A 26330-nucleotide genomic window follows, 5' to 3' on the forward strand; every position below is an offset into this window, starting at 1 on the left:
TTATTATTACTACTGTTATTGTCATGTGAAGTCCTGTCTATTATTGTTGTTTATAATTATTATTACTGTACTGTGTTGTGTCTTGTCTTGTTTAAAAAATGTAATTAAAAAATTAATAAAGATTTGATCCAAAAAAAAAAATCAGGTAGCGTATATGAGTCACTGCATACACGTACACACACCCACACACATAAGTAAACACACACACATTAACTCAATGGCCGCAAAACAACGATTACTGTATATATACGTGTTTGTCCGACAAGCGTTGAACGCCGACCACGTTATTTGATCGTTATTTCTATTATTCAATATTTCTATTCATTACAGGCACACATGGGGAATCCTCATGAGAATGTAAAAGTGCAATACCGGACGCATCACGCTAGACGGCGGTATCGAGCACCCTTTCTACCCTTGTTTCTTTCTCTGTGGTACGGCCCCAGGTTTCCGGTTTCATGTTTCCTTATTGGGCGAGGGCAGCCGTTCTGTCGGTTCCATCGAAGCGTGTCAAATATCTCCGATCCATATGTTGTGGTGGATTATGCCGTCGAGCAAATGGACATTGGATATACCAGATGGCGATCAAACAATTGTAATATTATTTTTGGAATACTCCCGGTCACAGGTAAGGACAATTTGACGTACATTTTTGCTTGATCCTGCCATGCTTTCATACAGATCGGGCTGATAATCGTTTTTAGTGTTCAATGCGAATGCCGTAACTGACAATCAAATAATCAGAAACGAACCCCCCCCCCCCTTTCATGCATTCATGATGGAACATAATAGTTATGATATAGATTTGATTTCGGGATAATAGCGTATATAAAGAAATGACAACGTCTATAGTGGAATCGACCTATAGGGCTTTAACTCAGGATTTCATGAATTACCCTAGACCGCTCTAAAACCATACTTATATTCACCACGGTATAACACAGGAATGTATGGATGGAAAAATTTATTCTTTCTCACATAGTGAACGATAAGTAGGTGATGTCAAATGGGCCATAGTATTGTATCCATGGCTATAATATAGAATATAGTTATAGCTCTACAAACAAGGTGACTCAGTCCTATATTTTAACGTGTGGCAATGCGACCACAGGGCCCCGTCTAATCCCCTGCAGTCAATGAGTTACTCATTTATTTATGTCCACATAAATACAAGTATGTCAAGGACATAAACACTAATTATGCAATCAGACAATGAGAGACAGTTAGTTACAAAAGTCCCTGACTGGCAACATACACACACACACACACACACACACACACACACACACACACACACACACACTTCTGCTGCTGCTGTGTGTGTGTGTGTGTGTGTGTGTGTGCATGTGTGCATGCATGGCCACACCTCAGGCTCCACCAAGAGAGGTCTGGAGAAATGTACAATCAAATAAATTACTAAATTCAACCCACATATAAGTGCAAAACTAAAATGTAAATGTCCTGGTTAAAAAATTGTTAAGAGATAAACTAATGGGTCATTTCACCTGCCATGCCTTCCTGTTGCACAAAGGTGCGGTTTTACAGCGAGGGGCGTGCAGGTCCATGTAGGTCCTCTTCTCTCCAAGACACTGAGGGTAAAGATCAGGGGCAATCACTGCTTCAGTTAGGTAACAACAAGATTCGCTGATCGGTGCAGGACAACTACATGTTTGGTTGTAAGGAAACCACTTCCCTCTGCTTTGCTTCTGATTATAGAAAAGCTGTTTTCCTGACACCTGGCTTGGATACTGAGACTCAGGCGCGACAGGCCTTATTTACGTAAGTTAACTGTCTTTTGGGATGTCTTTTAACTGTCTTTTGGCATGTATTTTAAGGACTTTAAGAACAAGGTCTTGAGACAAGTGCTGCTAAGTCTGAAGCTGATAAATGTTTCAATGTATAACCGGTGTCTTCTAACACAGCAACTACTCTTGCTGCTTACATTTACATTTAGTTATTTAGCTGACGCTTTTATCCAAAGCGACTTACAAGTTCTGTACAACAGGTCATCAGGAAGGGTACAACTCTCCAGGACAAGTGCATGACAGTAAGGTTAGTTAGGGTTAGATATTTTTTATTTTATTTTTTTTATTATTATTATTTCAGATAATGGTTGAAGAAGTGCGTCTTTAGTCGACGGCGAAAGATTGGACGGGATTCGGCTGTCCTAACTGGGGTGGGTAGTTCATTCCACCATTGTGGGGCAAGGACTGAGAATAGGCGGCTTCTCTTTGATGACCCTCCCGGAGCTTGGATAGGAGTAGGTCTGAGGCGGCCAGAAGATGCAGAGCGTAGGGGTCTTGAGGGTGTGTAGTTAGAGACCATTGACCGAAGGTAGGCGGGAGCGGTTCCCTTTGCCGCACGGTATGCTAGGTCGAGGGCCTTGAAGTGGATACGTGCAGCAATGGGGAGCCAGTGCAGGTCCCTAAGAAGTGGGGTGACATGGGCCAACTTCGGTAGGTTTGAGATCAGGCGGCCGCTGCGTTTTGAATGAGTTGAAGAGGCTTGGTGGCAGTGGCCGGGAGGCCAGCTAGCAGTGCGTTGCAGTAGTCGAGGCGGGAGATGACTGTTGATTGGACGAGGAGTTGGGTGGCTTTTTTTGTCAGGAAGGGGCGGATCCTTCTGCTTAGGAGGAATCTGCACGTTCTGGTTGTCGCTGCGATGTGAGCAGAGAAGTTCAACTGGTCGTCGAGGACAACACCAAGGTTCTTGGCGGTCGGGGACGCGGTCACAGCTGCATTCTCGACTGTGATGGAGAGGTCGGTCAGGGAGGAGGATTTGGCCGGCAGGTGGAGCAATTCTGTTTAGCTTAGGTTCAGTTTGAGGTGGTTGGTCGTCATCCAGGCGGAGATGTCGGACAGACAGGCCGAGATCCGCTCAGAGACATGGATATCTGAGGGAGGGAAGGAGAGGAAGAGTTGAGTATCATCGGCATAACAATGATATGAGAAGCCATGAGACGTGATCAAGTCAAGAGTTTTATTTGTCACGGCATACGAGTATACAATGAAATGTGGGTGGTCTTGCACGCAACGATGTGCATAATACAATAGTAATAACATATAATAGAATCCAATAGAACGATATTGTGCAATAAAACAAGTAAACAGAGTAGGGCATATCGGTATATGTACATAAGTTACAGAGCATGGTAGGACATGCTAGGTCCTGCGGTAGTGCAATACACTGTTAGCTACGGATGAGGCACTGGGTCTTTATGTACATGCTATATTATACAATCTCAAGTTAAGTTTCAAGTTTCTTTAATAGTTGTCATACAGAAGTACAGAATACTTTTATACAAAATGCTTCTTACTGTTACGCTCCAGAGACTGTGCTAGACAAGATAAGTATCAAATAACATAGTATAGCATGTAAATTAGAAGTAGAAAATGAGGTCACAGTGTTCAGTATAGACATATGTACAATGTTCGATGCAGAATAGACGTAACTGAGTTACCATATGTTTACTATACTATTCTTAAAGTGACCTTTCCTTAGTGGCCATAAGTGTGGGCGTGTGCAGCATGAGTGTGTGCTTGCTCATGTTAAAGTGGCTGCTAGTGTGTGAGCGTGTACAGTGTGTGTGTCGTGTGTGTGCTCATGTGTGCTTGTGTGTGGAGAGTTCAGTGTTCAAGGCTCTGATGGCCTGGGGGAAGAAGCTGAGCCGAAGTGTCTCTGTCCTAGTAGCTGGTGTTCGCAGGCGTCTGCCTGACCTCAGCAGCATGAACAGGCTGTTGTTGGGGTGGTGAGGGTCTTTCATTATTCTGAGGATTTGCACCTCTTGTTGTATAGAACCTGCAGGGGTGGTAGTGCAATACCCGTGGTACGCTCGGCTGAGCGCACCACTCTCTGTAGGGCCTTCTTGTCCTGTGCCGTGCTGTTTCCATACCAGGCAGTGATGTTTCCAGGCAAGATGCTCTCTACAGCTCCGGAGTAGAAGGACTGGAGTATCTTCCCAGATACTCTGAACTTCCTTAACTGTCTCAGGTGGTAGAGGCGCTGCTTCGCCTTTTTTTACGACTGAGTCTATGTGTGTTGTCCATGTCAGATCCTCTTCCCAGTTACCCAGTGATTTAGTGTAGAGGGAGAAGAGAAGGGGTCCTAGGACCGAGCCCTGGGGGACACCCTTCCCCAGGGGGCGGGTGGTCGACAGAGTCCCTCTCCATGACACTTGTTAGGAGCGGTCGTTGAGGTATGATGTCAGCCATGTCAGTGCAGATCCAGCCACTCCCATTCCTGTGAGGGCTGCGAGGAGGATCTGGTGGTTGACTGTGTCGAAGGCTGCAGATAGATCTAGGAGAATCAGGACAGAGGAGAGGCCTTTCGCTTTTGCTAAGTGAAGTGCCTCTGTGACCGCAATGAGGGCCGTTTCTGTGGAGTGGCCAGTCCGGAAGCCAGACTGATTGGGGTCTAGGAGGTCATTCTGTAAGAGATAAGCAGTAAGTTGGTTGGATACAGCACGTTCAAGTGTTTTAGAAAGGAAGGAGAGAAGAGAGACAGGACGATAGTTGCCTATGACGGTGGGTTTCAGTTTTTTTTTTATGAGGGGCGTGACTCTGGCTTGTTTTAGGGAGGTGGGGACCACCCCCGAGTTGAGTGAGGAGTTGATGGTTGCAGTTAGGAATGGGAGGATGTCCGGTGCTATGGTCTGGAGGAGTGGGGAGGGTAGCTGGTCCAGCTGGCATGTAGTCGGACGGTTCGACGTTACCAGTGTCTGTAATGGGAGAGAAAGATGACAGAGTGAAGGATGAGGTTCTCGATTCAGTGTTTGGAATGGGTGGGGGTTGGGAGAAGGAGCTGCGGATGTTCTGCTCTCAAACTGGACACAGAGACAGAGGTTTGGAAACAGAATATCGTAGATAACTGTAGTGGTAAAGTAGATAACTTTAGTAGGTAAAGTAGATAACTGTAGTAGGGTAAAGTAGATAACAAAGGTTATCCTATAACGCTAGTTATATGAGTATAGCGAGCGCTCTGCTCTATTGGAACTGTCCCTTTAATCATATGCTATCATGAAAACTTTCAACCACATATAAGCAGGGTCATGGCCATACTACCAGCTCCTTCCCCAGTCTTTCACCGCCGAAACGGAAGACACGTGGGGTCCTCAGTGAGTCAGAGCAGAGCGCTCGCTATACTCATATAACTAGGGTTATAGGATAACCTTCGTTATATTTCGTTATAGCTTTGCGCTCTGCTCTATTGGATCCGGAACCCCCCGCCCCCCCTAGTGAGGGGTGGGAGGGAGACCGGACCCGAACTGTACGAAGAGGGAACAGTACCTCAACACACAGGGTGAGCAGACCGTGGGACTTACCTTTGTTTAGAAGGGCCCGCGACTACTCGGACACGCATCCCGCACGCCACCAGGGAACGGACGTGAAGCAAAAAAAAAACATCACAGCCCCCAACATCGCGGGGTCGGGGTCAAAAAGCCCCAACCCTGTGGCAAGGCCGTAGCAGCGGGCCGCGGAGGAGGCCCCAGCCCCAGGCCATATCCCCGGGTCCAGGACCCCCTGAAAAAGGGGCCTGGCGAGGTCAACGAGGCCGCGGCATCGAGACCCCACCAGACGGTTTCAGATTCAGAGTTTTTATTTGCCACATGGAAACAATACAATCATAAAGTTTTTCATACAAAATCATAAACACCATACCATGGACAAAAGGAGCAGGAAGAAGAATAACTCTTATAGTTACCTGCTCTTATTCCTAAACTAAACAAGTATTACTTGATGGTCGGCGTACAACCTAATTTACACAAAATAATAATTTATACCATATACAAAGAAACAAACAATCCACAGTTTAAACAAGAAAAAATTAAATGATAATAATAATAATAATAATAATAATAATAATAATAATAATAATAATAATAATAATAATAATAATAATAATAAAGAATAAAAAAATAAATAAAATATCTCACTATTCAGATCACATTTGACTTTCATACCGACTAAATATAATTTTTTTTATAATTATTTTTGAATTGACAAACACTATTACATCCTTTAACACATTCCCGCCCAAGCACGGAGATCTCCATGTTTCGATTCCACCCGTTGTAGACAGAGGCACGGATATATCCGTGGGAAGTTGTTATTGCTTTTATTCCATTTTAATAACCTATTCAAGGTCGCCGAGCGGCACTACTCTATGAATTCGAGAAGGTGCAATACCAGCCAGATCCTCTTAGGGGCGCTATCGCGATAATGCAGTGTGCCCTGTGGCTGAAGGGATCAGTCTTTTTTTTTTTTTACTTTCAATGGAGATTTCAGTAGCAGGATTCTGGATGTGCAGCATGTAGCTTGGATTACGTTTTGGATCGTAGATTTCACCATGCAATAATGGGATTTATCATCAGCCAATGGACATATCGATCTACCAGATGGCGATCGATAACGGGGAAATGCTCGGGGGGGGATCAGCCCGGACCACGGTAAGATCTTTTTCACGTAAAGTACAGCCCGATCGGGCATTGTTTTGATAGCCATCCAGGCGATCGGCCTATGTGGCTAGTTAGACGAACACGGTTATTGGTAATCAATAATAATAAACGATGTCCCCCGCCCCCCCCCCCCTTTCATGCATACATGCTTTGGGATTGTGCCGATCATATGCAGTTTGAGTTATTTCTGTAGCATCTGTAAAACGGAAATGCCATTGGATATAACGTTAGCAGCTATTAGCCCTATATCTAGCCTTCCAGAAAATATACTAGTCCCAAATCCGGTATAACGCTTATATTCACGGCACTATAAAATGAGAACCTATTGATACTTTTTTTTCCTTTAAGCCACTTTGAAGGGACGGTTTATGGACTCAATTGACAATGAGAATGGACAGATAGCAATACTATTAGGGATGTCCCGATCGCCTTTTTTTGCCCCCGATCCGATCCCAATCATGTGATTTTAAATATCTACCGATTCCGATCGTTCCCGATCCGATCTTTCACATTAGTAATCAATTTTGACGCATTTGTGTCAGAAACTGGCGGAGCAAGAAGCCCCTCTGTTGCCTATAGTCCGGGGCGCGAGCGCGGCGGCTCTTGTTATTACATTCATATGTGCTTCATATGAGAAATATTAAAAGTTTCAATATATGTTTGCACATTAGTATACATTCAGTGTTCGACTTACGTAATGATTAGCTCCATTCTGGTCTGAAACGCCGACGATAATCCTCAGTCACACAGCAAATAATTGCCGTTATCTGAAAAGTTAGTCTGAAAACTCCGCCTCCTGCTGCTTCATGAGTTTTTCCTCCACGCGAAATGTCCTCCTTGCAAACATTGCAATTGCTGTTGGACTGGCTTGACTTTCTATTTTAAAATGCTTAGTTACAAACCTCTAGCAGCTGCTCAAGTCAGTGGATAACCATTTTCGGGGAGCAACGTGTTGTTGTGATGTGAGCGTCTAAAATTAAAGGGAAAGTGTTTGTTGCAACGGTGTAAATTAAAGGGGATGTGTTTGTTGTGGACAATTATTCTGCTCTGTGACAATAAATACATTAATGATATATTATATGTAATTTAAAACCAAAACTAAGGCCTCCGTATGAGTTTAAGATGTGAACATGGTCATGTTTGTTGATTTTTTTTTTTTTTTTTAAATCCTTTTTTGACTGCCGATTTTTATTAAAAAAGATTCCCGATCCCGATCCTCTGAAAAGCACGTGATCGGCGCTGATCCCGATCACGTGATCGGATCGGGACATCCCTAAATACTATAAAGTATAGATTTAGCTATACAAACAGCCCCACGTTTGTTTACATTCCCCCGTCCTCTAATTAGACTCATCCCAATGGCCCCGAATGTGTTAAGCTCGCTATGGAGAGAATTCCACAACTTTACACCAATAACTGAAGGACACATCTGTTTAAGTGTGGTACGTGCAAACTGATGTTTAAAATTGAATTTCCTCCTACTAAACTCACTTTCTAAATGAAAAAGATTTTGTAGTTTTTCTGGCAGTGTATTATTTCTTGCCCTAAACATAATTAACATTGTTTGAAACCATGTCTTCAAGTTTAATTATTCTAGATTTAATAAATAATGTGTTTGTGTGTTCTCGATAATTCACTTGATGTGTGATTCTTACAGCCCTCTGTAGTATATATAATGGTGTTATATTGATCCCATAAGTATTCCCCCATACTTCAACACAATAACTGAGATAAGGTGAGATGAGTGAACAGTAGAGTGTTCTCATTGCCTCATACTCTAACACATCCTTTACTTTATTCATAACAAAAATACTCTTGGACATCTTTTTTTTAACGTGTGCTATGTGAGATTTCCATGTTAATTTATCATCCATAATTACACCAAGAAAACGAAATTCATTAACTCTTGTTAAAGTTTATAGGTTATATGATTGCTAGTAACTGTCTAACTATGCATAACTGTTTCCACTAGAGGGCGCTATAGGCGGAGCCGCTAATGCTACCGCCAGGTGGAGGGTATTTAAGGAGATGTCTCCTCCCCCTCTATCTCTTCCCACCTGCCTCTCACGGAGAGGAGAACTCATGTGCTGCTGTAAATAATTGTAAATAATAAACCACGCCGACTAAAGGCTGAAGGGAGAAACCATGTCTCATGAACATATTATTGTCGCCCCATAGCCAGACTCTGTCAACAACTCTCTCTATATTAACTCCATCTATGGTCAGTACTATATTTTCATCTAGTTTTCGATTGCCAAAAATCATAAATTTAGTTTTTTTCAGATTCAGTGATAGCTTATTTACATTAAACAATTTTTTTTAGCTTTGTCATTTCATACACAATATATTCAGCTAGTTCCTTTAAATTATTTCCAGAGCAAAATTGGTATCATCAACAAACAAGACAAACTGTAATAGTTTTGAAACATCACAAATATCATTAATATATAAAAGAAAGAGTTTGGGCCCCAAAACCGAACCTTGCGGTACCCCACATAAAATGTTCTGCCAACTGCACATAGTGTTGCCTATTGTGGAGATAACTACTCAACCATTCAAGAACCATTCCTCTCACACCATATGAACGTAATTTAGAAATTTTTATATTATGATCTAATATGATTAAGGTCACTGGTGACACCACCCCCCACATCGCCAGCATATCGGACAGGGCCTAAAATAGGTGAAGGCCCTTCTCCCCCTGGCATGCCGCTCTGAAGCGCTCCAAGGAGGCTTCCCCCCCACAATGTCGTGGGGCCAGCTGGCGCACCGGGGAGACAACCCTCCAAGGAGGTTGATCCCTCAATCCAGGTCGACAGGTCTTAAGAACAGAACTCGACCTGTGCCCGGAGCACTGCGGACTAGACAGGCGCCTAAGGGGCTTATTGTAAGAACAGTATCCGGGCGGAAAGGATGTTCGGTATGCTGTGCACGGTGCACCATGTCACAATCTCATAGGGCCACGAACCTCACGGAGTCGGAGTTAGCCAACTCCGCCAGCGAACAGATTCCACCACGAACCCTGACCCTGCCAATTTCAGAGAAAGAGTTTGACACAATTGGCAGACGTCACGAAACATGCAGGGGCATACTCTCAGGCAGCCGGGGTCAAACCCAGGCCCAACCAGAGAGTCGACTCTGCTACCAACACACTGGGGAGACAACCACCCCCCTATGTTTATTAACAGAAAATGGTTGCTCCCTTAACCCATTAAGAAACCCCGGAAATATAACTGCGCGTATACACAGGCTATACAATGCAGTTCAAGGCGTTTCAGGTTTAAAAAGGGTTAACCCAGGCCAACAGGTCAACGAGGGCAAGGCCCGACCTGGGCCTGGAGGACCGGGACCTACACAGGGATGCATAGAGGAGTTGACAGAAGCAACCTCCCCGACAGCCCCCTCCCATCCCCGGCTTAGCAGGGAGGGAGGGGTGAAAACGAATGGAGAAGGACCAACCCACCTAACATTGTGCAAAAAGGTACAACACAGTATGGACCAATGCACACCACTGTTAACACATTAATTGCCAAAAACTAGTTAACTCGTTATTGCCCGCCATGCGAATATCGCCAAAAACGAGTTAACTCGTTTTTATGATCATTATTGCCACAAACGTGGAGCAGGCAAGCCCCAATACGCCCCGAGGAAGCCCGAATGTGAAGCGCCGGTGGAGGTCAGAATAATGGTGGTGACGACATTATCCTTTCTTTCTCCCGTAATTAGTGAGAGAGGGAAAAACAAAAGACAATGCCAACACAGCTCCTATAACTAAACTAACTACTTAAGCACTGAACTTGAAGAGGTGCTATACACGGACTTCACGGTGGTGAAAGTAGGGAAGGAGCTGGTAGTATGGCCATGACCCCGCTTATATGTGAGCCGATGTGGCCGTGGTCAGGCAGGTGAGGTGCGTGCACCTGGTTGAAAGTTTTCATGATAGCATATGATTAAAGGGACAGTTCCAATATAGCAGAGCGCAAAGCTATAACGAAATATAACTGCCATAGGTAAAATAGATAACTGTAGTAGGTAAAGTTAGGTTTAGGTTAGGTTTACTTTATTTGTTCAAGGGGGACAGCGTACATTAATATACATTTTACAAACATAAATGCACCCAATTTTAGCCAAAAGGCTAATTTCCATTGGCAGTCCCCCTGCCAGAAGGTACAGGCTAAAATCCTGTGTAAAAAAGGGTTAGCAATACAAACAGAATAAAAGCGAGATAAATAACATTAGAATAAAAACACAAACAAAAGCACATATAGTAGAACATAAGATAGGGATACAGGGATATAGGGCACAATACAGTCATGGACACAAGGACAGAGCACATCATGACATTAGAAGACATAGACAAACGCAAAATATCCACACATACACATATCAACGTTGACGATGCTGATTTTCAATGAGCAGTCTGGTAGAGAGAGAGAGAGAGAGAGAGAGAGAGAGAGAGAGAGAGAGAGGAAGAACGGGAGACAGAGCTGGGGGGGAGACATTCGGCAAAGGACGCCGGGTCTGGGAATCGAACCCGGGTCGGCCGCTTCGCAACGCAGCACGATACATTGTGTGCTACTAGAGCGCCCTGCAAATGCACTTTTTTTTGTTTGTACAGTCCCCCCTAACCGCACCTCTAGTATTCCTGGTTGAGGCAGACTTGAAGTTGATGAAACCAGACAAAGGAGGAGGAGCCAATCCACACTTGATCTTAAAAATAGGCAGACGTTTTGATAGAGAATCAGGTTTTCCCAACTGAACAGATTTAATTTTTTTTGAATGTGACAATGATGCTACCTGAATGGTTTCTTGTCTAGTACGTAATGTATGTAATGTGGGAAAGAACCATTGAGTGAAAGTATAATTTTGCTGCCTTGGTTGAAAGGACGTTTCTGATGTATCTGAAGTTTGATAAACTGAACTTAACCTTATTGCAGACTTTTTTTTATGTGAGTTTTGAAACCAAGGTTTGGGTCAATGTGTACTCCTAAGTACTTGTACTCTGATACTACCTGCAATTTATGTCCAGAGATGAAGATATCCTATTCTGCAACTCTCTGTGGCCCTTGGAGAAGAACATACAGACAGCCTTAGAGACATTCAATTGTAGACAACTGTTCTTTAGCCAGGATGTGACATTCACCATGACATCGGACAATTTGGTTGCAACCTCTTCTGGGGTTTTACCCTGTGTAAAGATCACTGTATCATCAAAGTAGATAACTGTAGTAGGTAAAGTAGATAACTGTAGTAGGTAAAGTAGATAACTGTAGTAGGATAAAGTAGATAACTGCTGTTGGTCAAGTAGATAACTAGTAGGATAAAGTAGATAAGTGTAGTAGGTAAAGTAAATAACTAGTAGGTAAAGTAGATAACTGTAGGGTACAGAAATGGTTGCTTTTGATGCTAAATAACCCAGTTGTCTTTGTGCAGCTCTGCATCCAGCTGTGGCTGAGAGAGAAGAAACATAGTTGAACATCTTGAAGATGGCCCTGACTGAACACCTGTTGAAAATACTGATTATTGGCGACTCGAACGTTGGGAAGTCATCGTTTCTTCACCGCTACGTCAACGGACAGTTTAGCAAACATTACAAGGCTACAGTTGGAGGTAAGGATTCCATGATAGCTGGCTACAACTGATCGATAGGAAGTTAGTTGGATTTCAGTGCAGCTTTCGACATCATAGATCATGACCTATTATTATTGAAATTATACAGATATGGGTTTGAAGACACTGCCATGGACTGGATGAGAAGCTACTTGTCTAATAGACAACAATGTGTTATATTGAATGGTTCCATGTCAAATATGGTAACACTCCAGTGTGGTATTCCCCAAGGAAGTTGTCTTGGACCCCTCCTTTACTATATATTTGTAAACGATATGCCTTATGTATTGAAAAGGGCAGGTATGGCAATTTATGCTGATGATATATATATATATGCATCCGCTGAGAGCACAGAACAAGTGAATAAGATACTTCAGAGTGAATTATTTATGATTTCGAATTGGATAACTGAAAACAGACTAAAATTAAATGTAGCAAAAACAAAATGTCTTATACCCGGCTCTAAATATGCCTTAAGGTCGGATCATAGACTGAGTCTCTCATTACAAGATGCTGGTATTGAACAAGTGAAGGAGGCCAAATTGTTGGGTGTAACTATTGACGAGGCGCTATTATGGTCTACTCCGATTAATAACATGGTTACCAGGATGAGTAGAAACATCTCCATAATTAGAAGAAATGCTTGCCTCCTAACAAATACAACAATTAAAATGGTAGTACAATCTTTAGCCTTGTCCTATCTTGACTACTGCCCAGCAATTTGGTCTAGCGCGTCAAAGCAAGAGCTTAGTAAACTCCAGCTCACTCAAAATAGAGCTGCCCGGCTCACTCTTCACTGCTCTATAAGGAATAGTGGGGAGGGAATGCATGCTAGACTATCGTGGATGAGGGTGGACGAGAGACTAGCATGCAGTTTGATTAGGTTTTTAAAGAACATTTGTACCTTAGGTAAACCCACTCAATTGTATTATATGCTTTTATCCATGAATGATAGACATGACCATAATACCAGACATGCTTCAAGTAGTCGCTTTACCCTACCTCTGCCTAGAACCAATGCTCTAAAGAAAACTGCAATGTATAGAACCATAACATATTGGAATAGGACGGACGGAAGACAAGGACAGTTTAAAAAATAAACTTAAAGGAGCCATAATCCGGAAGGAAATAAATTATGTCATGCATGAGTGTAGCTGCAGCCCTGTTATCCAAACTTCTTCTGTTTACTTTGTGTTTTTTTTGTTTAAAGGTATGGTGAAATGGATTCACCTATGACCTTTTGTTTTATTTTCTATTGATTATGTATGTGATTGACTGATTTACACTGAATGTTTCATATTTGTATGTGTATATCTGTGAGGACCCCAGGACGAATAGTCAACACGTTGATGTTGACTAATGTGGATCCTAATAAACATAAACATGTGGATAGTATGTGTGTGCGTGATGTATATGCTTACATGTTTGCATGTAGGCTACTATGGATGGACTGCAGTGTCATGTAATGATGTTGATCTCTAACTAAACAAATGTTGTTCTCTCCCCTCTCTCTCTCTCTCTCTCTCTCTCTCTCTCTCTCTCTCTCTCTCTCTCTCTCTCTCTCTCTCAAAACCCCTTCTCTCTCTCCAGTGGACTTTTCTATGAAGGTTCTTCCCTGGTCAGACACAGAGAAGGTCAGATTGCAGTTGTGGGACATTGCAGGTAAACGGTCTGTTCTCAGACTGGACATAATATACTGTAGACTGGATATAATATACTGTAGATTTTGCACTACAACTCGTACACCTTACTGTAAATTGTACCTAAATTGTACCTCATCCCATTTCTGCTCTGCACTATATAGTATTGTATATTAGTACATTGCATAGTATATTGTATATTGTATGGTAACTCAGTTACTTCTATTCTGCATCGAACATTGTACATATGTCTATACTGAACACTGTGACCTCTATTTTTACTTCTATTTTACATGCTATACTATTTTATTTCATACTTATCTTGTCTAGCACAGTCTCTGGAGCGTAACAGTAAGAAGCATTTTGTATAAAAGTATTCTGTACTTCTGTATGACAACTATTAAAGAAACTTGAAACTTGAGAAACTAGACTTGATACAATTTACTGTAGACTGGACACGATATACTGTAGACTGGATATAATATACTGTAGACTGGACATACTATACTGTCCACCGACAGATATTGTCTATATAAATATGATATTGATGTACCTCCAGGTCAGGAGCGTCTTACATCTATGACCAGGGTCTATTACAAGGGAACGTCAGGCTGTGTGGTGATGTTTGATGTCACCAACCCTTCCAGCTTTAAAAGCTGTCATCACTGGAAACAAGACCTGGACAATAAAGCCATGCTGCCCAATGGAGAGGCTGTACCATGTATACTACTGGCTAACAAGGTAAGCATGCTGCCCAAAGGAGAGCCTGTATGAATGAATGAATGAATTAATTTAAACAGATGTTAAAAATACACATAGGATTTAAAACCCAATTGGGCCACAACCATCACATGCATTGCATTGTTTGAGGAATTATCACAATAAAGTCAGAGACTTATTTCCATTGTGGTCCTCATCTGTCACAGCAATAGTCGGCACAGGTATAGGTCTCGGCAAGGTGCAGAAAACACATTAAAACAAAATGTCATTCCAATAAACACTTAAGATAAAAAAAAATACATACAACTCTTACACTACAATATAAAACAACACATAAATAAACTGCTTCAGTTTAAAATTGTCAGGTGGCTAGGCAACCATCCCTACACTGCTCTTTTAAAATGCCTAATCGTGACAATTTATTTTATTTTATTTTTTTTTTTGATCCACTTTTTCTCCCATTTTTCCATATTTTTCTCCCATCCCAATTTCGTATCATCCAATTCAACCCTCCCCTGTCACGGACGCTGTTTCTTGCCTCCCACAAGCCGGCTGCAATGTGGACTAAGTCATACATAGCACAAGTCCCCTCCGGTACTTGAGGTAACAGCAGTCGCATCTTTTCACCTGCGCAGCTCGATCTCTCAGTGTCGAGGAGTAACGCGTGGGAGGCTCACGCTGCCCCCGACACTTCCTGATTCTACTGCGCAGGCGCACCAACCGACTTGTAGGAGTCGCTTGTTCACAACGTTCGATCCCCACCCTTCAGTTTTCCCTCCCCGTAATACGGCCAATGTGTATTACTGCGGACGACCAGCCAAACTGAAAAACAATGTGGAGAGCTGGACTCGAACACGCGAATCCTAGCGTCTCCACACTGGTGGCGAGTGCCTTGCCCACTACACCACCTAGCCGCCCTACCAATTTATTTTATTCTTTTAGCTGGTTCCATTGTATAGCTGCTGAATACTGAAAGGTATTTTTCCCAGCCTCACTCTTAATCCTACAGGGGACAATATCCGTTCCACTTGCTCTGGTGGCATAGCCATGAGTCTCCCTGACGAGTTTAAAATAATCTTTTAAATACTTTGGAACGGAACTGTTCATTATTTTATGGGTAATACTCATAAATTATTCAAATGATAAATTCTGTCTTCAACTTCATTTTGATGTACTTAGGGGTACTGTACTGGTGTACCACACTGTACTTGCATAGTCATAGTGGGGTTGAATTAGTGCCATAGCCAGCAATTTCAAGGTTTTAATCTAAAGATGTTGCCTTTCTGACCAGAAAAAAAATGTCTTGGTTGACTTTGGCTATAACTTTTAACCCCATCTTCTCCCCCGTGAGAGACTGATCCATTACACACCGCAAATAAGTGACACAGTTTTTAGTTGCCACTACCGTGTTACCAGCCATAACATTGACACCAGGTGATCTGCCCAATTTCACTTTGGTCCCAAAGAGAATAGACTCTGTCTTACCGAGATGAAGAGAGAGCCTGTTATCGGAGAGCCATTTGCTCACACTTTCCAACTCTGCACCCAGACAGCTCTCAACCATGCTCTTGTCCTTATGTGACACAAGAAGAGCAGAATCGGCGGCGTACAGAAAGAGAGGGCAGGAACATGCAGCCCTCATATCGTTAACATAAGGTAAAAATAAAAGAGGCCCCAAGACACTACCTTGAGGGACTCCACAGCTGTTGAGTCTCTCTCCTGATAGTGTCCCATTGACATCAACCTTCTGGTATCATTCCTACAGATATGCTCTGACCCAATCACGGAATTTAAAATACAATACCAATAAAAAACAACAACAATAAAATACAATAAAAACACAATCTATCTTTATCTTCACTGAGGGGGTGTGAAGCCTGACATATGACAGCCTATTTCAGCTCCACTCATGAATTCTGATTCAGGTCTTTCATAATACTTCCATGTAACAATGTCTCTACCCCCCCCCCCCCCCCCCCCCGCTCCATCTCTCTCTCTCCACATCTCTCTCTGTCCCTCCATCCTTCCATCCATCTAGTGTGACCGGTCTGAAACAGCTGTACATAAAGACGTCATTGACAGCTTTTGTAATGCCCATGGCTTTACGGGCTGGATGGAGACATCGGTCAAAGACAACATCAACGTCAACGAGGCCATTAGGTACTTGTCCCTTCAGTTGACCTATCCCGAGCTCGGCCCCCTCCTAGCTCGACGAGGAAAGATACGCTTGTGACAGGAGGGTCAAGAGAAGAGGGCAGGGTTTAGGATTGACATAGCATTCCTTACTCCGAATGACTAATTAGCTTGCAACTATGGTTCCCGCTGGTTGGTGATATTCAGTGGGTTTCATCAGTATCAACAGAACTCAAAACTCACAACGCAACAGAAGAAATACCTTACCAGATTTTTGGAAAATCTTTGCATAATTAAAACCTTACATTTTGGGTGGTTTTCCTCTATAATTATTAATATGGCAATCTTAATAAAAATAGATATATAATTTTAATAAACTGTTATCACAGGAGTCTGGTGGAAAAGATTCTGTCTGCCCAGTCTGGTCCGAATCCCTTCCAACCCAGATCCAAAGGACTTCGGCTGGAACCACAAATCAACAAGATTAAGATGGTGACATGCTGCTGCTGAGGACAAGCCAGGATGAAACACTGAGGACCTGGCCACATTGATCCAATTGTGGTTGTTGTCTACATCTGTTTTCCATAATTTTCCAGTTCAGACGGGACTCAAACCCACAATGCCTGGTTTACGAGACCAGTGCCTTATCCATTTGGTCATATATCAACTGTTTTCCCTTTTTTTTTGTCTGTAGCCTCCTTTGGATATCTGGAGTTCTACAAGAAAATACATCATTATCGCTATCCCAAGCCAAGAATAGGACACGGATCAACTTAATTGTTGGTTTATTAGGAGAGGGTGTATAGCTCAGTGATCGAGCATTTGACTGCAGATTTGATTTTGATTTGATTTTGATTTGTCTTACATTTACATTTACATTTAGTCATTTAGCTGACGCTTTTATCCAAAGCGACTTACAAGTTCTGTACGACAAGCCATCAGGAAGGGCACAACTCTATCAGCTGAGCAACAATGTACATCAAAGTGTTGAGTGCTACAGTGTAGGTTAGTTTATTAGGACAAGTGCATGACAGTACGGTTAGTTAGGGTTAGATTTTTTTTTTTTTTTTTTTTTTTTTTTTTAATTCAGATAATGGTTGAAGAAGTGCGTCTTTAGTCGACGGCGAAAGATTGGACGTGATTCGGCTGTCCTAACTGGGGTGGGTAGTTCATTCCACCATTGTGGGGCAAGGACTGAGAATAGGCGACTTCTCTTTGATGACCCTCCCGGAGCTTGGATAGGAGTAGGTCTGAGGCGGCCAGAAGATGCAGAGCGTAGGGGTCTTGAGGGTGTGTAGTTAGAGACCATTGACCGGAGGTAGGCGGGAGCGGTTCCCTTTGCCGCACGGTATGCTAGGTCGAGGGCCTTGAAGCGGATTCGTGCAGCAATGGGGAGCCAGTGCAGGTCCCTAAGAAGTGGGGTGACATGGGCCGACTTCGGTAGGTTTGAGATCAGGCGGGCCGCTGCGTTCTGAATGAGTTGAAGAGGCTTAGTGGCAGTGGCCGGGAGGCCAGCGAGCAGTGCATTGCAGTAGTCGAGGCGGGAGATGACTGTTGATTGGACGAGGAGTTGGGTGGCTTCTTTTGTCAGGAAGGGGCGTATCCTTCTGACGTTGCTCAGGAGGAATCGGCAGGTTCTGGTCGTCGCTGCGATGTGAGCAGAGAAGTTCAACTGGTCGTCGAGGACAACACCAAGGTTCTTGGCGGTCGGGGACGCAGTCACAGCTGCATTCTCGACTGTGATTGAAAGGTCGGTTAGGGGGGAGGATTTGGCCGGCAGGTGGAGCAATTCTGTTTTGCTTAGGTTCAGTTTGAGGTGGTTGGACGTCATCCAGGCTGAGATGTCGGACAGACAGGCCGAGATCCGCACAGAGACGTGGATATCTGAGGGAGGGAAGGAGAGGAAGAGTTGAGTATCGTCGGCATAACAATGGTAGGAGAAGCCATGAGACGTGATAATGTTACCCAGTGATTTAGTGTAGAGGGAGAAGAGAAGGGGTCCTAAGACCGAGCCCTGGGGGACACCCGTCCGCAGGGGGCGGGTGGCCGACAGGGTCCCTCTCCATGACACTTGGTAGGAGCGGTCATTGAGGTATGATGACAGCCATGTCAGCGCAGAGCCAGCCACTCCCATTCCTGCGAGGGCCGCAAGGAGGATCTGGTGGTTGACTGTGTCGAAGGCTGCAGATAGATCTAGGAGAATCAGGACAGAGGAGAGGCCTTTCGCTTTTGCTAAGTGAAGTGCCTCTGTGACCGCAATGAGGGCTGTCTCTGTGGAGTGACCAGTCCTGAAGCCTGACTGATTAGGGTCTAGGAGGTCATTCTGTAAGAGATAAGTAGTAAGTTGGTTGGATACAGCACGTTCAAGTGTTTTAGAAAGGAAGGAGAGAAGAGAGACAGGACGGTAGTTGCCTATGACAGTAGGGTTCAGGGTTGGTTTTTTTATGAGCGGCGTGACTCTGGCTTGTTTTAGGGAGGTGGGGACCACCCCCGAGTTGAGTGAGGAGTTGATGGTTGCAGTTAGGAATGGGAGGATGTCTGGTGCTATGGTCTGGATGAGTGGGGAGGGTAGCTGGTCCAGCTGGCAAGTAGTCGGACGGTTTGACGTTACCAGTGTCAGGGTCTCTGCTTCTGTAATGGGAGAGAAAGATGACAGAGTGAAGGATGAGGTTCTCGATTCAGCATTTGGAATGGGTGGGGGTTGGGAGAAGGAGCTGCGGATGTTCTCCACTTTTTCCTCAAAGAAGATCGCAAAGTCTTCGGCAGAGAAAGATGAGGGAGGGGGGGGTGGGGGGGGAGTGAGGAGGGAGGACATGGTAGCATGCAGTTTGCGAAGATTCTTGGCAGAGGCCTCGATCCTATGGTGGAAGAAAGAAGCTTTGGCATTAGTGATGGTTTTGGAGAATGTTAACAAGAGGTTGTGATATGTGTCGATGTCAGCAGTGAGGCGTGACTTTCTATACTTCCTTTCAGCTGCTCTCAGGACCTGTCTTTGTTCTCTCACTGGATCTGTCAGCCATGGACTGGGTGGGGAACGGCGGGCAGGTTTCTCAACGAGGGGACAGAGCTTGTCGAAGGAGGTTGCAAGGGCTGAAAGGAGGGTGGAGGTTGCCATCTCTGTGGAGAGAGCAGAGAAGGTGTCACTCGAAGGTAGAGCGGATAGTATGTCAGAGGAGAGGGTGGAGGGGGATAGGGAGGGCAGGTTGCGTCTGAGTGAGACTGTTTGAGTTGGGGTGAAGACCTTTCGGTTAAGCATGAGAGTTAGTGAGAAGGATATGAAGGAATGGTCAGATACATGTAGGGGAGTTACCGTGGTGTTAATGATGCTGGAGTTACGGGAAAATATGAGATCCAAGGAGTTGCCTGCTTTGTGGGTGGGAGGCATGGGAGTGGGAGTCAGGTCAAACGATTGTAGGAGGGAGACTACTATGACTGACTGAGATGAGTCAGGCAGGTTGAAGTCGCCCAGTAGAAGGAGAGGGGTACCATCTTCCGGTAAGGAGCTAAGAAGCATGTCCAGCTCATCTGTGAAGTGATCGAGCGGACCTGGAGGGCGGTAGAGTGTAACAATGGTGAGATTGAAAGGATTAGAGACAGATACTGCATGATATTCGAGAGAGGAGAGTGACAGTTCTGGGAGTGGTGTTACGTTTGTAGCCCATGAAGGAGATGTCATGAGGGCAGTGCCTCCACCCCGTCTGGAAGGTCGAGGTGTGTGAGTGAAGTTATAGTTTGTAGATAATGCTGCAGGTGTTGATGAGTTATTGGGGGTTATCCAGGTCTCAGTTAGAGCCAGGAGCTGCAGATTTAGACTATGGGCGTAGGCAGTAATGAAGTCAGCTTTCTTGACTGCTGATTGACAATTCCATAAGCCTCCCCGTACTGTGACAGGTGTATTAGTGGCTGTAGGAGGGTAGGAGAGATTAGCCGGGTTACTAGCAAACTGGCGTGGATGGGTAGAGTCAGTTCTGGAGGAGCAGAACATAGAACATTGTCTTGAACATAGAAACATAAAACAAGTTTAAAAAACAAAAAGGTAAATAGTCAAAGACTATTTCCATACAATACGTGTTCGAGAAGGAACAGGGGGAAGTAAAAAACGTATCAAGCCCTGCCCCTTCCTTACAATATTTTACATTATAATTTAATACAAATAAAAATAATATAACAAATAATGAAAAATAAAATAAAAGTACAGTTTTTTATATATCCAAATGAGAAAAAATATGTATTAGGCAGTCACATTACTGCTCAAGCTCCTCTCTCTTATGTGTCCATAAGTGCTTTTATAAGTTTATAGCTACCTTTAAATTGATTGATATTTTTGCTTAATTTTATAATCACATCCAGACCATTCCAGAGTGATACCCCACAAACTGCAATGCACATACTTTTAAGAGTTGTACGTACCATAGGTTGTTTTAAAGCTAATGTCCCTCTAAAATTATAAACACTCTAGCCATGAAACATTTTTGAATGTTGTTTTGTAATTTGTTTTTTATTGCCGATTTGAATTTTATTAAGTCCATGAATTTTAATGTTTGACTCTTTACAAACAGACTATTTGTGTGATCTAAATATCTACCATGATGTACTATCCGTATGGCTATTTTTTTCAGTGTGCATATATTTTGTAAGTTGCTTTTATAAGTATTTCCCCAAGTTTCAACACAATATGATACATATAGTACAATGGCTGTGCAATATAATGTATATAGAGTTTTCTGATTCAGGATATGTCTAGTCGTGCCCAGTATACCAATACTTCTCGCTAACTTTTAACACAAATATACAGAAACAGAAATTACCCATATTGCCAGTCTCAACAGACCCAGGGTAAGTATCAATGAGTTGGCACTAGAGGACACTGTCTAAAATAAACATGCTATAGGATTTCACTGTATATCAACTAAAACAATCATGCTATAGGATTTCACTGTAAATCAACTCAAACAAGCATGCTATAGGATGTCACAGTATATCAACTAAAACAAGCATGCTATAGGATTTCACTGTAAATCTACTCAAACAAGCATGCTATAGGATTTCACTGTATATCAACTCAAACAAGCATGCTATAGGATTTCACTGTATATCAACTCAAACAAACATGCTATAGGATTTCACTTTCAACTCAAACAAACATACATGATTTCACTGTATCAACTCAAACAAGCATGCTATAAGAGTTCACTGTATATCAACTCAAACAAGCATGCTATAAGAGTTCACTGTATATCAACTCAAACAAGCATGCGTTAAGATTTCACTTTCAACTCAAACACATGCTATAAGATTTAATGGTCAACTCAAATACACATGCTATAGGATTTCACTTTCAACCCAAACAAACATGCTATATGATTTTACTGGGTTTCAACACTTTTTCAAAGCTTGTCATCACCACTGAATATTGTGTGAAGGCTACAAAGTTATGATGCATTCAGTTAATGGACATCATCCAGCCAAAAACAATGTAATATTTATTCTCCCAGGCTATGGTGTAAAACATTGGCTCTCCACAAGGGGGTCTAAGGGAGCTGCCAGCGGGGGAAGTCTTGAGATGATAGGAAGTTATTGAAAACATGAATTACAGAATGCTTCAATCTCAAAACATCAATCAATTTCTCTACTACATAAATCACAATTAAAATCATATAAATATAAAAGGCTAAAAGCATTTTTCTTCTTTCTGTAGAAGTCACATCTACTCTCATTATGTTTAGTCTGAATGGAGAAAAGGGAAATAAAGATGGATTTCTGCTTTGTAAATATATGAGGACGACTACAAGGGGAAAAAGCTGCTTTTCAAACTTCTATATAAACGGCTTTACTTCCTTTACGTCAAATGGAATGAGCTGGACTAACTGCGTTGGACCAGATGGAGCCACAATGATGATGATGACAGGCAATACATCTGTGGAGCCTTGAAAAAGGTCCTTGGATGCAGGGGGTATTTGGGGGCAGAACGGTTGAGAACCACTGGTTTAAAGGACACTGCATGTGTTTTAATACCCTTAATTATACTTGATAACTCAATAGAGGCCTTGCACAGAAATTTGGTAAAGGGCCCAGAAAGTAGTTATCTTTCTTCCAGCATGGCTGCCAGTAACATAGCAACCATTGTTTTGTACATTGCTGTTGAAGTCAGAGGTTCTGTGTAGGATTGTTAGTAACTGTCTAACTGTATATATGGCTGTTTACACTAGTAACTGTTTACCTGCATATATAACTGTCTCCACCAGTAACTGTCTAGCTGCATATATATCTGTTCCCACTAGAGGGCGCTCTAGGCGGAGCCACCCAGGTACACCACCATGTGGCGAGTATAAAAGTAGATGTCTCCTCCCACTTCTTTCTCTCCCCCATGTCTCGCCATTAACGTTAGCATGTAAGCTAACGACAACAACAATGGCATCAAAACTTTTTCTAACAGGATGTGAGTGACAAAGCCTGAACAGGATATCACAGGTTCACCCTTCTCATTGGTTGAAAATGGCCTTCATGTTTGTACATCGCCATCTGTTGCTTTGGCATTGTACTACATGTATATTACATCAGTGTTAAACCACTGTGAGCGGCCTGGAGTGGATTGGAGCGGAGGAGAACTCTCGCTCCGGACGTCGCGCCGACCCATTTTAAAACCCACTCCTCGCTCACGTCAAAACCGCCCGCTCCGCTCCCGTGCACTGCCACTGACACACACTGCATCAGTGCAACCGAGCAATAATGACCGCTGTTCGCAGCTGGAGCAATCAAGCCCACTGACACACACTGCATCAGTGCAATCCGACAAGTTAAATGCATAATCTATAGGCAAATTTTAAATCCCTCATTACCCCAATCAATCAGATTATATTTCTTTAAATGTGCCTGCTCGCAGTAGGCTTAATGAAATGAATAATCGAATGAGATCTATTGCTAGCGAAAATAATTTGTTCAACTCTTTCAGAATAAGTAGATACAAACAAGCCCAAAGAGTATCTAATTGATAAGAATGAATAGATACTTATGAGGATATCTGTACTGTATGCGCTCGGCTTAGGTATCATGTACTTTATATATAAATACATGGTTCCCAAAGTTTCAACGCGCGACCCGAAATAACGTGTCAGAGAGGCTTGTTTCGGACATCATCCATACATGCATTGAATTGATTAACCTTTGGTTTATACCAGTGACACCTCATGTTCATCATCAGATAACACTAACAGTGCTTGAGCAGATAGATGCATTTTCTCAAATTCATTAATGTCAACACGGCTCATAAAATCTCTCAAATCCGTCAAACAGCGCATCTCATCAGACATTTTAATCCCAGTTACAATATCACAATAACGTGTGAGTGACAGTGATACAATTAAACAATCCACAGATTCAGATTCCTCGTAATTCATAATCCACAGTCCACGCATAAAGACACTTCAATTTATGCTTGAATGAAACACAATCCGGGCGCTCCGTTAAGTAAATACATCCACAGCCGAGAATATGAAACTAATCAGAGCCAAACGCCCGATAGGTTTCATTCATTAAAAATATCCCTGCGGGATTCACATTTGCAATGCTCCACGTTATTAAAATAACCACTTGTGTGTCGCGACGCGCGAGCGCCATATCCGTATAAATATGACGTGCATTATTTAGGACAAAGTAAATCTATAGGCTGAATATGATTTATTATCAGCATTTTAGGTCTATTATTTTACATTTCAAAAGCCCCCTCTAGGAAAAACAAAGCACAAAAACATAATTCAGAATGGTATAATGGGATCTAGACTGTGAGAATTATTTCAGGAAGCTCTTTGCGAGGGTGTGGCCATGCAGGTTATCGAGCTAACTGAACTAAACCCTGCCCTCGACCAGGTTCAAACTTTTTGATCTGTTGCCATAGCGATTTAGAAAATCCGATGTCGGGGAACAGAAAGGTCTGGCTTAAGTCAAGCTGTGCTGAAAATTATCCGGCTAACTCAGTTAGCCAGGTACGAGGAACAGGGCCCTGTTTACTATACAAGAACCTCTCCCGTTCTTATTTTTTAAAGTGACCTTTTCCATTGTGTAAGGTGTATATATAGTTATAAATGATTTAATAATAATTTACGAATGTATATAAATGGTTTGTTCATGATTAGTTCATTATCTACAAATACCAGTGATGGGCAGTAGCTTGCTACAAGTAGCGACGCTACATAGCTTAACTACAATTCTCAGTAGCGTGCTGGTAGCTCGCTACTTTTTAACCAGGGTAGCAGTCTCTGTAGCGGAGCTCTTTATAGAACGAAGTAGTAACGTAGCGACGAGAAACGTTACACGCTACTTTCGAGAGAAACAGTCATTCATTCATTCATTCATTCACTAGAATATCTGCGAGGAGAAAAAAAAATCCCCGTAAAAAACCCACTATGATTGGTTGCTTGGTTTGTTTAGATATGAGTGACGACTTCACGATTGGGTATGGTAGGCCAAAACGTTATGGGTAGGCCAATCAGAGGCAGGATAGGGCGGGACTCCAGCCGCAAAGCAGGAAGTGAAAATCAAAACAGACGTATTGAATGAATGCAATTTAACGGATTACATGAACAAGAACCAGTCTGAGCGAAATGGCAGAGGGGTTCGATGGCATTGATGAAGATGATGATGTCAATAACAACAATGACTCTCCATGGCCCTATCTGGGACACATTTATGAGTTTGACTGAAAAAACGGCTAAAACTATGCTGCTCTCAACTTGAAGACACATTCAGGTGAGCTGATGAAAATCAACTGTTCCCAAACAGCACACAAGTCAGTACACTTTGTCAACAGCTTTAACTAAGATAGCTGCTATCATGATGTTTCACTGTAGGCAGAAAATGAACAATATTATTGGGGTGGAGAAAAGAAAAAAAGAGGGAAAAGCAGTGGTTCTCAACCTGTGGGACAGGACCCCCAGGGGCGGTCCCCACATGATTTTGGGGCCATGGCATGTTTTGTGAGTTACATATTTAAATACATTTGGTCATTTAGCTGACACTTTCATTCAAAGCAACTTACAAATTGTGTACAACAAGTCAGTAGGAGTGGTACATATCTAGCAGCCAAGGATAAGTAGTATTGTTTGTCAGTGTCAAGCTTGAGTGTTATACTCTGAGTACATACTGTAGTAGTATAGACATATTAGCATAGTTGGTACTGGTAGTAGTATATACATGGTAGCATAATACTAGTAAAATGAAGTAAAACAATTCAGATATTGAAGAAGTGTGTAATACAAGTTCATGTTAAAAGGATGACACAAAAAGCCAGACCGAGGGCTTGTTTCAGTTTTATAATAAACAATCAAACTGAGCATTTTTTTTCCTGCCTATTTGTTTGGTGGAAACTTGGTCACGAAGTAAAAAAAAAAATAAAAAAGTAGTGCCGATGTAGCTAGCTATTTTTGCCATATTCTTGTAGTGTAGCTTGCTACATTTCTCTGGGGATAGCTTCCATTGTAGTTGAGCTATATTTAATCGAGAGTAACTTGTAGTGTAGCTTGCTACATTTTCCAAGTAGCTTGCCCATCACTGACAAATACCTTATAAAGGTCTTATAACTGAGTGTTATTATAAAGTGTTACCAAAAATTGCCTAAGAATAAGGAATAAAATAAGCCTAAGAATAACATAATAATAATAAACTACGGTCCGGGATTCACATTTCCTCTGTTATGTATGTACAATCTAATATAAAATATACAGTAAAAAATACAGAGATCTACATTACTGTAAGTGTACAGTAAGTGTGATATTGAC

At 42.6% G+C, this 26330-nt stretch overlaps 1 protein-coding gene across 1 annotated transcript; it reads left to right on the forward strand.

Annotated features, from left to right (window-relative positions):
* Window positions 1–11940: 11940 nt before the first annotated feature.
* LOC311243990 (ras-related protein Rab-7L1-like) lies at window positions 11941–16657 on the forward strand (the record flags this gene model as incomplete). The annotated part of the gene is made up of 4 exons (XM_084333398.1): window positions 11941–12064; window positions 13655–13726; window positions 14264–14445; window positions 16463–16657. 4 exons carry the CDS (start codon window positions 11941–11943, stop codon window positions 16655–16657), a joined length of 573 nt encoding a protein of 190 aa, XP_084189524.1.
* Window positions 16658–26330: the final 9673 nt, after the last annotated feature.

The sequence above is a fragment of the Notolepis coatsorum genome (assembly GCF_963971535.1).
Source record: "Notolepis coatsorum genome assembly, chromosome: 17".
Lineage (NCBI taxonomy): Eukaryota > Metazoa > Chordata > Actinopteri > Aulopiformes > Paralepididae > Notolepis > Notolepis coatsorum.